Below are 13,264 nucleotides of genomic sequence, written 5' to 3'. Positions count from 1 at the left end.
GAGCGTCGGGTCTTGGAGCGGGAAGGCCTCGATGAGGAGCGTCGCCGCGTTGCGCCGCACGTGCGGGTTCGCAACCTTGAGCGCGCGCCACAGGATGGGCTCGTACAGCCGCAGCAGCATCGAGTCGACGCCGCGCTGCCGCTTTTGCGCGTGCGTGTACGCCAGCACCTGCCGCAGCGCGGTCGCCATGTTGGCGCTCGCCGCGTGCACCGCGTGGAACATCAGGTCCTGCAGGCAGCCCTCCTCCAGCCGCTCGAGGTAGGCGCCTGCTCACACCACCCAACCGTCAACAGACGCTGCTCCCGCCCCGAGCCCCGCCGCTCGTGGAGGAAGAAGAGGCGCCCGACGCAGCGCGCCACGCCCGAAAGTAAATCTCGCCGTAGAGATCGCGCAGCGACTTGCGGCAGACCGGGATCTGCGCCTTGATGGCGCGGTGCAGCTCCGCGATGAAGGGCGGGTGCAGGCCTGCGCGCGCGGCGGAAGGTGCGACGCCCGCCAGCCTCTCGCCCGCCAGCCTCTCGGCCGGCGCAGGGCTCTCTCGGAGGAAGAGCGGAGCGCAGAGGTGCCCCGACGACGGGCGAGACGCGCAGGGGAGATGGAGGGGAGAGAGAGAGCCGAGAGAGAGAGAGAGAGAGAGAGAGCCGAGACATCCGAGGCACATCCGAGCTTCGCCGGGCGGCGAGCTGCTCACCGAAGAGGTAGACGAGCAGCTTGCGTCCCTCGGCGCACCGCAGCACGAGCGGCTTGATCATGCAGTGCAGCAGCAGCCGCTTGAGCGCCGCGACCGACGGGTCCGCGTAGTCGAGCACGCCGAGCGCCTGCGGGGGGGGAGCGGGAGGCGGCCGGGACGTCGCGACCCGCCGCGGCCGCGAGAGGCGGGAGCGGGTGCGGGAGAGGGGCGGAGGCGGGGGTGGAGGCGTGGGCGGGAGAGGCGAGGGAGGCGCGACGGCGGACCGAGCGAAGAGCCCAGAGGCGCTTGACGTCGGCGGCGGTGGCGGCCTCGTGCAGGGCGGAGACGAGGAGGTACGAGATCGTCTGAGGCACCAGCTCGTCCCGCCCCGGCCGCTCCGCCAGCCACCACGACTCGCAGAGCTCGACGATGGCGCCCTGCAGCGTTGACGCGCGCGGGTCGTGCAGGTCAAAGATGATGTCGTGCAGCGCCTCTGCCACCGCCTGCGGCCGGGGGGCGGACGGAGCGGTGAGGCGCTCTCGCCGAGCACGCCCGGCGCGACATCGCGGCTCCTCTCCCCGCAGAGGCGAGGGGGAGGGGGCTGCGCGCTCCTGCAGCTTCTCCGGGATGCCAAAGGATGGCTCGACGGCGATGGCGCGAGCGATGGCCGCCGCGGCGGCGAGGATCCCGAGCGCGCCCTCGACGCTCTCGCCGCTGACCGCGCTGCTCCCCTCGGGGGCCGCGTCGAAGGCCGGAGCCGCCGCGGCGAGCGCCGCATGCACATGCACAGCGAGCGCCTCGGAGAGGCGCTCGACCTCGTGGGCGGAGAAGCCCTGCAGGCTCTCGCCCGCTGTCGGGGCGAGCTCGACGAGCTTGGACGCCGACGACTCGAGCTCCAAGAGGAGCGCCTCGGCGCGGTTCATGAAGCGAAAAGCCGGTAGAACACCGCAGTCGAAGGGCGGTACCGGAAAAAGAATAAGGAACGGTCCCGGCGAGCGTGGAATAGGACCGCCGCAAGCGGCGTGGCGTGGAGCGGTTGAGCGTCCCTCCGGGGGCCCCTCTGCGCCGGGGAGGCGTTGTTGGCGGCTAGGACGCAAGCGTCCGTCGCCGTTTTCAAACTCGGGGCCCACTCCGCTACGCTCCGACCCGAATTTGGAGGGCCAGGGCCATGAAATTTAAGGTGTTGCTGCGCAAAAGGGGTGGCGCGCGGGCGCGCGCGGCGGCGGGCGTCGAGCGCGGAGCGGCAAACACAATGACGTCGGAAAGCTCTGCATCAAGTACATTGTGAGTCTTGCTGCTTGATTGGCGGCAGGTGTTGGAGGCCGAGTTCGCTTCGCACCGCACGGATCGTGTGTGGCGCGGGCAGGTAGCAGCTATCGATGGCGTCATCTTCAAGATGGTCAACCCCGGCTGCGCTGTGCCCAACCCCGGCGCGTACTTTGTGGCGCGAAAGGACGAGTTTGGCCTGCTCTGCATCGCCACGTGCGACTACCACCGGCGCTTCCTGTCGTACGACATCAGCCAGGCGTCAACTACGCATGACTCAATGGCGCACGCTGCCTCGGAGCTGGGCAAGCTGCTCGCCTCCGGCCGGCTGCACCCCGATTTTTTCATTAATGGCGACTCGGCGTTTACACGGGCGCCACACATGGTTATCCCGGGGGGAGGCGACGCGTACGACTATGTGCAGTCCAGCACACGCATGCCCATCGAGTGTGCCTTTGGCATCCTCGTGCGCCGCTGGGGTGTCCTCTGGCGCCCCCTGTCTGTGCGGTTTGATAGGCGCGCTCCGCTCATCGGCGCGTGCATGCGGCTGCACAATCTGTGCATCGACGAGCGCATCACCGAAGAGACCTGCTTCAAGAACGGCCTCGGCGAGGTCCAGCCAGGCCGCTGGGAGCGCGTGCCCAAGTTCGACCGGGAGGGGCGACCCGTGGAGTACCTCGACACGGCTGCCGCAAATGCACCTCCTCCCGAGCCTCGCATGCGCCGCGCTGTTGCTGCGGACGCGGGGAAACGGCGTCAGGAGGCACTCGCTCAGGCGATCCGCAACGCGGGCATTGCCCGGCCTGCGCTGCAGCACGGTCTGCGCAAGAAGAAGCGCCGCCGGCGCGCAGCCGTTGCAGCCCGCTCGTAGGTTGTGTCCTGTGTGCGAGGTCGCGAGCCACCAAGAAGCAAGATGCACACCTGCGCGCGTCGGGCGCGGGAGAGAGTGCGATCGGTCGCCCGTCGCTCGAGCCGCACGCGGGAGTGACCAGAATACTCGCCGGATGGCCCATTTAGGGCCGCGAGCCTGCGGCGAGAGGGGCAAAGGTGCGGGAGGTTCCTCGTGATGGGTTGCTCGAGAGCGGCACAATCGGCCCTGGGCTGACCCTGGGGACGGATCAGGGCGGCACTCCACACGAGAGCGGGTTCGGCACGCCTCGGGCTGTCGCAGGCCCTCGCTGCGGCGCGCCTCGGGCTGTCGCCGGTCCTCGCTTCGACTGCCATGCCTCGGCGCTACCGAATGCGCTTACGCAAGCAAGCCACAGCGTGCGGGAGGAAGGGGCACATGCTGGCGCACCCCACGCCCGATCACGGCGCCGCGAGGAGCGAGTACGGCGGAGACGGCTGGTCCCGACCAGGGCGAGCGCGATTCCACCCAGGCAGGCCCGCGGACCCACATCGCGCGAAGGGCCGAGGGGACGGAAGTTTATTAGCTATAGATGTCGCCGCGAACTATAGGATTAGATTGGCGCGAACTGCCGTCTGTCAGTAGTGGAGGCGGACGGATGAAAAAGAAATAGGTCAAGATATCCCAGAAAGAGAAGCAGCGCGCAATCCACCTGAATAAAATAAAAACGGACACCGCCAAAGCCCCCACTCGCACTCTAGCTAGCAGGCGCCGAGGCCGCAGCGCGCGTTGGAGGCGTGGTGTGCCGCCGCCTCCCGCGCGATCTCGCTATCGCTATCCTCCTCCTCACTCTCCTCACCCTCCTCCCCACTCTCCTCCCCACTCTCCTCCTCCGCGGCGGCGGTGGTGGTGGAGGGAGGCTGCTGCTCAGCAGAGGGCGCAGCACGCGCGCAGCGGGCGGGTCGACAAAGGTCGGCTCGGGCATATTTGGGTCTCGATATCGGACCCACAAGAGCTAACCGAAGTGGCAAAAACTGGCTCTAACGCACACACCGCGACAGCCCCGCAAGGCGCGCGATACACACAGCTAGAAGTCAGTCACCATCCTCACGAGGCGGGGGGTGCGTCACAGAACACCGAGTCCATAAAGCTAAGCTCCTCCTCGCCTTCAGGCTCAGGAAGCTGCATCGACACCGGCCCATCAGCGGTTAGAGGGGGGAGATCTAGAGGATCATCTGAGCTGGAGCTAGCGGCGGCGGCCGAGCTAGCGGCGGCGGCCGGGGTGCGAACCGGCGGCATCACTGATTCAGGCTTGAACCCGGGCTGCTGGTAGGGCAGAGTGATGCCGTTGGCAGCGGCGCGCTCCTCAGCCCAAGACAGGAGCTCTTCAAAGCGGTTGACTCGGGGCAGTAGGGCAGCTATGGGCACATGATCTCTAACCCCAAAAAGCCATGTGCCCTCGTCTGGGCGCCTGAAGATGGAAAAGGAGCCAGTCGGGTTGCTAGCGTGCACATCTGGTAGCTGTGTGTAGCCGGCGACAACACGCGGCGGTGGCGGCAGCGGCGGTGGCGTTGGCAGCGGCGATGGTGGAGGCACAGGACCGCACTCACTGTCCCACCGCCATCCGGTCGGAAGCTGGTAGTCGCCCCGCATCTCGACTACCCGCAGTGCAGCATCCAAAGGCGTCTGAAAAAAGTCGAGGTTCTCTCTGAGATGATAAATGTCTTCTGCAGCATGATGGTCCATCACAAAGTAGTCGCCATATTCCCACTTGCCTAGGAATGTCTGCGCAGGCTCGAGGTCCCAGTTAAACTTCCGGTGTTGAAACCCTTCGTAGCCAACTACGCGGTTGGTGCTGTGACAGTAGCGGACATGAAGACGTACCGGACCGTCCAGCCCAGCGAGCCAGTCGTGCGACGCTTTCAGTTCTGCAAGCCTGCGATCCTCCTGGTCCTTAGGCGTCTCAGGGTCCTCCTCACACGAGCCATCGCAACTCGCGCGGAAGTAGCAGTGGCAGAAGCGCGGTCGTTGCGCGGTGGCTCGGCGCAGGACAAGCGCATCCTCAATAGCATCGGCATCTGCCTCGACCCAAATTCCGGGTTTGGGCAGATTTGGCTCGAGAGCGTGGGCAGCATCGCGCGCAACCCTCTCTGCTGTGGGACGATACGGTGCAGGTAGGTTAGTGTCTGTCTCGGGCCACGCAGGCGGCGGCTCACCCCACTTGTGTCGCCAGAGAGAGCCGTGCCCGCCACGCGCCAGCGAGTGGTCACCCACTTCGCCCGGATCAAACATGCCATCCTGGCGTCGGCAGAGGTGATCAGTAAATTCGCCACCCACAATCGGATCGCAGCTAAAGTCGCATGGCAAGAGCGCGTGACCAAGCAAGTTGCGGCTGAACGTGCTCGACTCAATGATGTAGTGCAATGGCTGCGGGCCATAGGCTATCCCGTACTTGGCTGCAATCTCGCTGATGTCCATATTGCGACGTTCAGGATACAACGTCGACGTCTGCATGCTCTCCAGCTCCTTTGCTGCACCATCGTAATTGCTGAAGTGGATCACACCGCGGAAGTGCAGCAGTCGTTGGTGGAGTGGCGGTTTGTGCTGGTCCGCAAACTTGGGAGTAGGGGGCGTGCCAGCGAGGATGAGGCATCGCATGGCCAGCGAGTCGCCACGGTTGAGCACCATGCGAGCCAGCAGCAGCTTCACACGCAGTAGAGTACGCTGTGCAACGCACCAGCCGCGGCGGGGAATCCAATAATCCGATAGTCCGCCTGAGCTCCACCACGCCGGCCATTGTCCGCTCAGCTCTGCCTCGTACGCAGTCCACCAGTTGCGTGCGGCCCTTGGAATGACACAGTGCTCTTGGCACGGCTCCTCCATCCCGGCACCGCATAGCTCACACGGGTCTTCGTCAAACTCCTCTCGCGCCCGCGCGTTTTTGCACGGGTAGCAGTTGACGCCGCCGCCTCTCAAGCGCCACATCTCAGGCGCAAACTCCACGTCCAGGTACTCGGTGGTACCATCGACAATGCAACGCAGTGCATGTAAGAAGCGCACCAGCTCAGTTTTGTACCCAACCCACTGGAATGCATCGGTGTACCACGTCTGCTTCCATTCGCACGGCCGCATTGATTGATAGCACACGCGTTTGACCGGCGGCTGCGCTGACCACTTGTGGTTGTCGTGGTCGGCGTTGCGTGGGTCTAGAAGAGGCAGCTGTAGCCGTTCTGCCTGTGCCTCGGCACTCTCATCGAACCGTGGCTGTGTCGTCAGCGCGGGCATAGCATCGGCCAGTGAGCTCCAGAATCTTGGCGGTTTGTCGGTGAGCCCGGCGCACGTAAAACTTTCTCGTGGCACCCATGGCATCGGGGGCGGCTGCGGTGTGGGATGCAGCGCAGCTGGGTCGGGTAGAGGCTGCTGCTGATCCGGCGATTGAAGCGGGGGAAGTGGTGGGAGAAGCGGCTCGGCCTGTGCGGTGAGGTCAGTGCGCCTGCCCCGTTGCGTCCAGTCACGGACCCATGCGCCCTGCATCACGGCAACTGCTCGCCACTGAGCGTCGTCGAACTCGATCGCCTGCCACGGCCCCGGCAAGATGCATTCACCCCACTCACCAGCTTGGCCCACCTGGTACGGATAGCGCTGCTTCCGGAGCACGATGATCGCCTCAAGGGCGCCGCTGCTGCACCACAGCGCGCAACGGGACAGCAGCTGCTTGTTCTCTCCGCACTCCTTCAGCCGCAGCAGCGCCGCCTCGGTCGCAGGCGTGAGCGTAATCCGGTACGTGGTATGCCGGTCCGGCATATGGTGACCCCAGAGATGTCGCGATGCGCTTTTCCCCGATCATTTCCGTCCGTCCAATCGAAGGAAGCGCTGGATCGCCCATGTTATGGTGTTTACCAAACTTGTTTTGAGGTTGTCGTATTTGGGAGCCACGGTCCTGCTTTTGTTTTCACGGGTTACGAAGCTGAGTACCGCGTCTGCGACGCGGGCGCCTTGCGGGCAGAGCCCTTAGTCCCCCTTTATCTTGCGCGGTCAAAAATTGTGTCCTGCGGAGGCAGGGAGCGACGCGACGCGGCTCGCGGGCGCCTCGGTCTCGGCCATTGGAGGGGGGCTTGCACGCACTTGTTTGGAAGCTTGCTGGTACTTTTTGCTGGTACAGAAGAATTCTCCCGACGACAGCTAAAGAGTAGGGCTCCCCATGCGGGAGACCTCCCTCTGGGGGGCCTTGAACCTCTTTAGCTTGTGAGCCAAGTCGAAGCGCATTCACACGCCTGTCACAGGCGAGCCGTGACCGTGAGGTGGACGTTTCCGCAGGCGAAAAAGAACAAGACGTTTAGACGAGAGAAATGCTCTGCGGGCCCGCCCGCCGCCGACTCTTGACACGCCCCCCCGGGGGCCAGCCAGTTGGACGCCATGTGTGTATATGGCTCCCAGCGTAGCTAGCTGGGACGCTTCCAGCAGCAGCTGGGAGTGCTCCGCCGCCCGCGTCGGGGTCTTCTCGCACGGCGCCGGCGGCCTCCCCGGCCCGAGCTCCGCCGCGGCGGTCGTCACCGAGGCGAGGATCGCCGAGCTGCACCGTCTCGGCGTGCGCGGTTTCGACCTCGACCTCTTCTTCCCTCTCGACTCGGCCGGCGCGGGCAGCCGCAGCCTCTACGTCGGCCACCCGCGCAGGCTGCGGCAGGCGTGGGCGCGCTCTCCCGCGCTCGCCACCAGCCGCGAGTGGCGCCGCAACAAGTCCGTCTTTGGCCTCACGTCGGCGGAGGTGCTCCGGGCGTCGGGCGGCGCGCTGCTCTCGGCGGACGCGCTCCTCGCGCTCGCCTCCCGGCTGCCCGGCCTCACCCTCGCGCTCGACCTCAAGGGCGGCGGGCAGCAGCCGCGGTACGGGGCACACCTGCTCTACCTCGCGCGGCAGGTCGCCTACCGCAACCTCACGGAGCGGGTGTGGCTGTGGGCGGGCACGGCCAGCGCAGCAAAGGCGGTCCACCGCGCCCTCTCGCGCAGAGGCGACGCCCCTCCGAGGCTCCGCCTCGGACGCACCATCCTCGACGTCGGCGCGCCTCGCCTCGCTCACGGCTCGGAGCCCGACTGCGCCGCGGCGCTCAGCGCGGCGGAGGTGCGCTCCTTCGCCTTCCTCGGCCCGTCGCTCCGCTGCACCAACGCGGCGCTCGTGTCGGCGCTCGGCCGGCTGCACGTCGGGCGACAGCTCCTCGTATGGGTGGTGGATTCGCCGGCCGAGCTGTTTGAGGTGCTGGCGCGCGGCGCGAGCGCGGTGGTGTCCAACGAGCCGTTGCTGCTGCTCGCCGCGCTGCGCAACGCTAGCGATGACGGGCGAGTCCGGCGCCAGTGCGGCGCTTGACGCGAGGAGGTGACCGCCGGGACTACTCTCACTCGTGTGATTGTGTGTGTGCGGCCTGGGGGTGCCAGCGTCCGGCTCCGCTCCGGGCAGCGGGCTCCGGCGCCCTCTCAGATCAGAGCGCGCTCAGTCGGAGATGTTCAACTCCTCTCAGAAATTTTCATTTATTTGAGTGTATACCCGGGACTACCCGCCTATTCCCTCTCTCTCTCGGTCTCTCACGGTCTCAGTTTCTCTCTCTCTGAGCGAGTGTGTCTCGCTCGGGACTCGCACTCGCGGCTCTCTCGACTCTCGGCGCGCGCGCGCCTTCGTTTTATACGATTATACCCTTCGTTTACGTTTTTGTTTCTCTCACGTCTATCTCAGCGGATCAGACAGATACGAGACCGCATCGTCTCTCTCTCATACACAGCCATACACAGCTGATCCGGGCTCTCTCTCGTTGTGCAGTCGACATCGTGAGACTCCCCCTACACAGTACAAAAGGCGCACGCGAGCGCGGCGCTCACGGCGCGCGCCAAGCCGGATGTACACACGACCACCTCGTCGAGCAGCGCGCGCAGGCCCGCGCCGCCCGCGTCAGCCGCGGGGCTCTAGGCGCTGGCCGCTAGGCGGGGCTCTGCATCGAGCGCACGCCGTGCGGGCTCATCGCTGACCGGCGCGCGTTGTCGCTCAGCGAGTTGCGGAGCGAGCCGAGGCGGCGGAGGGGCGGCAGCGGCTCGACGGTCGGCTCGGTCAGGGCGGGGGGCGGCTTACGCGGCCAAAAGTTCGCGTTGCCGGGCAGGAGGTCGAGCATGGCCATCGCGCAGGGGATGATGACCTTGGTCGTGACGAAGCAGTCGATGAGCACGCCGACGCAGAGGTGGAAGGCGAGCTGGTTGATCATGGGCGAGGCGCCGATGAGGAGCGACCCGAACGCGAGGAACATGATGACGCCGGCGACGCAGATGATCGTGCCCGTGTGGCGCAGCGCCTCGACGACCGCCTCGCGCGACGAGTAGCCCGCGTCGAAGTGCTCGACCACCGACTCCATGAAGAAGACGTCGTAGTCGAGGCCGAGCCCGACGAGGATGGAGAAGGCGATGCACGGCGTCATCCAGTACATCGCGTGGTGCGCGGGCGGGTCGGGCGAGGTGAGGAAGGGGCGGATGCCGAGGCTCTGCAGCACGCCGTGCTGGTAGACGAGCACGCCGAGCCCGAACGTGACGAGGAGCATCCAGCTGAGGCAGAGGACGGCGCGGAGCGGCACGACCGCGGAGCGGAAGGCGGAGCCGAGCACCGCCATCACGATGAGCAGCGTCGCGCCGATGACGCGCGGCAGCGAGGCGAAGGTGTCGGCGGCGCCGTCCATCTGCTCCTGCGCCATGCCGGTGAGGTACATCTCTCCGAGGACGGTCGTGTCGCCGGGGAAGGACGGGTCCGAGACCCACACCTCGCTCGCCGCCATCGCGTCGCGCACGGCGGCGATCCACTTCTGCCCGACCGTCGAAAAAGGGTCGAGGGTCGTCTTGACGCGCACCTGCGGACAGCCAGAGGGGAGAGGTCAGCCCGAGAGGAGCCCGAGAGGGGCCCGAGAGGAGCCCGAGAGGGCCCGAGACCACGCGAGGCTGCTCGTGACCGCGCGCCTTGGTCGCGGTGCGGTCCTCGTTTGAGAAGCCGTTGACGAGGAAGTCGCCGTACTTCTTGGCGAGCGGGTTCTCGAGCAGCGAGATGAGGAGGGAGGTGCAGATCCCGCCCTGGATCATCAGCCCCGAGAAGTCGGACGCCTTCATCGCGAAGTTTTGCAGCGACGCGTCGCCCGCCTCGCGCCCGTGCGCGCGCATCACCTCGGTCACGTTGGACGCCATGAACTTCATCGCGTGGCACGACGCGTTGAGCCAGCCGCGGCTGGTCACGTCGCCCGGGTTGGGCGGGAGCACTACGATGGTGTTTGGGAAGATCTGGGAGACGCCAAAGTGGTCCTGCACCTCGAGGAAAGTCTCGGTGAGCGGGTCGCCGCGCGGCAGCAGCGTCTGCAGGCCCTCGATGTACTCGAAGTCGAGCAGCGGGATCACGAATGGCACCGCCACGCCCACCAGCAGCGGCACCACCACCAGCCAGCCTCGCTGCGAGAGGCGGCCGACCGACGCCCACAGAGACCACGGCCTCGCCGCCGCCGACCCCGCGTCCGAGTGGGAGCCTGCGGAGCCCGCCGCCGTCGCCGCCGTCGCCGCCTCGAGCGGCTGCACCGCCGGCGCGTCGGCGGCGGGCGCCGCGGTGGGCGCGGCGGCGGGCGACCAGGGGAGGCCCGAGGCGCGCTCCTGGCCTTGGCCGAGCATTGGTTCGCTTCCGTCGCCGGCGAGCCTGCGGTAAGGTGCAGCGAGGTGAGTACGAGTGCTGGGAGGCAGAGGGAGTCGGCAGAGCCATGCCTTCTCGGGTGCTGGGTGGGAGGAGAGGAGAGTGTGCTCCGCTTCTCCTCCCACAGTGTGTGCTCCGCTTCTAGGGGCGGCGAGCCGCTTCGGCGCGGCGGCGAAGAGGGCGATGCCGTCGGCGGAGAGGCCGAGGCGGCGGTCGGCCGTGAAGAAGTCGGGGAAGGAGAGGAGGAGGGCGGGCGTGATTGTGAGGCCGCCGACGATGGCGAACAGGACGGTGAAGGCGGCGGCGAGGCCCATCGTCGAGATGGTCGAGACGGGGATGAGGAGCATGCCGAGGAAGCAGAGGCAGAGCGTCGAGCCCGAGATGAAGACTGTGTGCCCCGACGTCTGCAGCGTGACGAGCAGCGCCTGCTTGACGGAGGCACCGGCGCGCTTCTCCTCGCCGAAGCGGGTGAGGATGAAGAGCGAGTAGTCGATCGACATCGCCAGCCCGGTCGCCACCATCATCGCGGGCGCCTCGGCCGACACCTGTTCGCGCCAGAGACGCGGTGTGAGCGGCGCGTCTCAGCGCCACCTCGCGGCCCGGCTCGGCCGCCGCCTTCATCGAGAGCGAGACGGGGTACATGATGAGGACGGAGGTGGCGACGCAGAAGGCGATGTTGATGAGGGTGATGATGAGCAGCCGCAGGTTCTTGAAGAAGACGCCGAGCAGCACAAAGGCGGGGATCGCGGTCAGCGTCGACAGCAGCATCGCCGTCTCCACCCCCTCCTGCACCGTCGCCATCACCCCCGGGAAGGAGACGCGCTCGACGGCGAGCCCAGACGAGGCGGGGTAGGCGTCGGCGTAGTCCTTTAGCGCCTCCATTGCGCTGACCACCGGCGCGGACGCCTCGTTCTTGCCGACGATCTCCGCAGTCATGTCCTCGCCGTGGCACGCCTCGATCTGCACCAGCATCAGCGTGCGCGAGGCGTCCGAGTCAAAGAGCATCGGCCGCGCGACGCGCGAGATGATGCCGTCGAGCACGTCGTGGATCGGCCGGTCGTGCCGCCCCTCGTGCGACTTCTTGAGCCCGATGTCGAAGTAGGAGAGAAAGGTGTACCGGCAGTGCACGTCCAGCTCGCGCGCCGCCACCCCGCTGAGCTCGTGCGACACCTGCGCCGCCTCTGCGGTGAGTGGCGTCGGCGGCGGCGCGGCGACCCACCGCTCGAGCGCGCGCGGCTGCTCTGGCTCGAGCGTGGAATTGACGTGCGGAATCAGCGGCGACCCGTCACGAGACTTGACGAGGACAAGGAGCTGCACCGGCTCCGGCGGAAAGTACTGCGCATAGATGCGGTGCGCGACCCCGGACGGCGAGGTCGGCGTCGGCTCCACACTGAGAATGAGCGCGCTGGTGAAGGGAAAGTAGCAGATCCCGCCCACGAGGGTCGCGACGAAGGTCACCGCACCAATGGCGCAGCGCGTCCTGCTCTGCTGCAGCCTGTCCAGGAAGCGCTCCTCCATGACGCCCATCGGCGCGGATTTGTGTCCTGCCGCAAGGAGAGGCGGTCGGCGTCGCGCGGCGAGAGCGGGACGGGGATTGCTCGCTCGGCGAGCCTGTCGAAAGGTGCTCCGCAGCGATGAGCTTGAGGAGGTCAACTTGGGAGGGGGTCCCTGAGTCCGCCATAAAAGCGATATGGCGGTGGAGTGCTCTCTACTGCCGCGGCGCCCCTGTCGGTTCGGAGGCGCCCGGCGGCCGCGCGCTTGGTGCACTGCGGAACTGGGAGTTTACCTTGTGCAGGGCCTTCTTTCTCTGTGAATACGTATTCCACGTATTCCAAAACAGCTCTAGAAAGAATGGGTAGTATTTGTATTCAGCGGGGCACGCGCGGAACGCGCGTGCCGACTGTGTATAAGCTATAAGACTGTAAGCGCACGCGCGCGTGCTGCGTGCGTGCGCGAGCCGCGCGCGTGCGTGCGCGGCGGCGGCGGCGCGCACCGTAAGGAGGTCCCGCGCGTGGCGTCCGACGTGCTCACAGCAGCGTCCCCACCGCCCACCCCCCCACACCGCCCCTGCCGCCGCCGCGCTTGCCTCACATCTTGAGGTCCTCCTCGTCCGAGCTGTCCGAGTCGAAGTCGGTGTCCCACTTCTCTCGACTGCCTGCTTGTAGCCGGCGGTCTGAAGCTTGCCCTTGAGGTGGAGCGCCTCGTGGCAGTAGACGCGCTTGTCGGCGCGACGGCGTGGCCCATTTGCCCGCGCGCCGTCGTCTTGATTGCCCCGTAGACGGACCAGTTGCGCTCGGCCGCCGACGCGCAGACCGGCTGCGCGAGCACGCGGCGCGCGACAGCGGAGATGTGCTGAGGGGGGGGGGGGTGGAATACGTTGGTATTCCAACGTATTCCAAAAACTTTCCCAAAAGCGAATATTCCGTATAAAATTTTCTTCGCTCCGCGTATTCACAGAGTAGGGCCCCCGTATACAGCGTAGTACGTGTCACTGCAACACGGTATGCTACCCACTCGGAGTGCATAGCTTCGCTCCTAGGCGCTGCGAGGCGCCGGCGGCAAGCACGTACCACCACACAGCCGTAGTCGATGGTTCGATGGAACCAATCCAACCAAGGTCTCTCTCAGTTCTCAGATCACTTCTGCAGCTTGAGGTGCGAAAAGCAGGCGCTCGCCACGAAGGTGAGCGCGAAGCCGACCAGCTGCGCGGTGGACCACGTGCGCAGCTCGCCCAGGAAGAGCGCGGACAGGAAGAGGAGCAGGACGATCTTCACGTTGCCCAGGATGG

At 66.5% G+C, this 13,264-nt stretch overlaps 3 protein-coding genes across 3 annotated transcripts in view; 1 reads left to right on the top strand and 2 right to left on the bottom strand.

Moving 5' to 3' along the window:
- Nucleotides 1-60: 60 nt before the first annotated feature.
- On the bottom strand, nt 61-1,608 carry EMIHUDRAFT_460183 (putative condensin; the record flags this gene model as incomplete). The annotated part of the gene is made up of 5 exons (XM_005758071.1): nt 1,282-1,608; nt 955-1,173; nt 692-818; nt 292-465; nt 61-266 (listed from the first exon to the last, which is right to left on the bottom strand). Coding segments are annotated over exons 1-5 (1,038 nt in total), but the record flags the coding sequence as incomplete, so codon positions are not given.
- A 5,601-nt stretch (nt 1,609-7,209) lies between these two features.
- On the top strand, nt 7,210-8,142 carry EMIHUDRAFT_250190 (hypothetical protein; the record flags this gene model as incomplete). The annotated part of the gene is made up of 1 exon (XM_005758070.1): nt 7,210-8,142. One exon carries the CDS (start codon nt 7,210-7,212, stop codon nt 8,140-8,142), a length of 933 nt encoding a protein of 310 aa, XP_005758127.1.
- A 286-nt stretch (nt 8,143-8,428) lies between these two features.
- The window catches only part of EMIHUDRAFT_471240 (hypothetical protein), a gene marked incomplete at its 5' end in the record, with an annotated part of 6,091 nt that continues 1,255 nt past the window's right edge, over nt 8,429-13,264 (bottom strand). Inside the window, 5 exons of the mRNA XM_005758069.1 lie at nt 8,429-9,658; nt 9,738-11,021; nt 11,068-12,020; nt 12,619-12,676; nt 12,709-12,828. Coding sequence (XP_005758126.1) covers nt 8,747-9,658; nt 9,738-11,021; nt 11,068-12,020; nt 12,619-12,676; nt 12,709-12,828 — 3,327 coding nt within the window. The 3' untranslated portion in view covers nt 8,429-8,746. The remainder of the gene's footprint in view (nt 9,659-9,737; nt 11,022-11,067; nt 12,021-12,618; nt 12,677-12,708; nt 12,829-13,264) is intronic.

This window comes from Emiliania huxleyi, assembly GCF_000372725.1.
Source record: "Emiliania huxleyi CCMP1516 unplaced genomic scaffold EMIHUscaffold_886, whole genome shotgun sequence".
NCBI lineage: Eukaryota > Haptophyta > Isochrysidales > Noelaerhabdaceae > Emiliania > Emiliania huxleyi.
The sequence above is the reverse complement of the archived record's forward strand: the minus strand, read 5'-3'. Positions and strand labels throughout refer to the sequence as shown.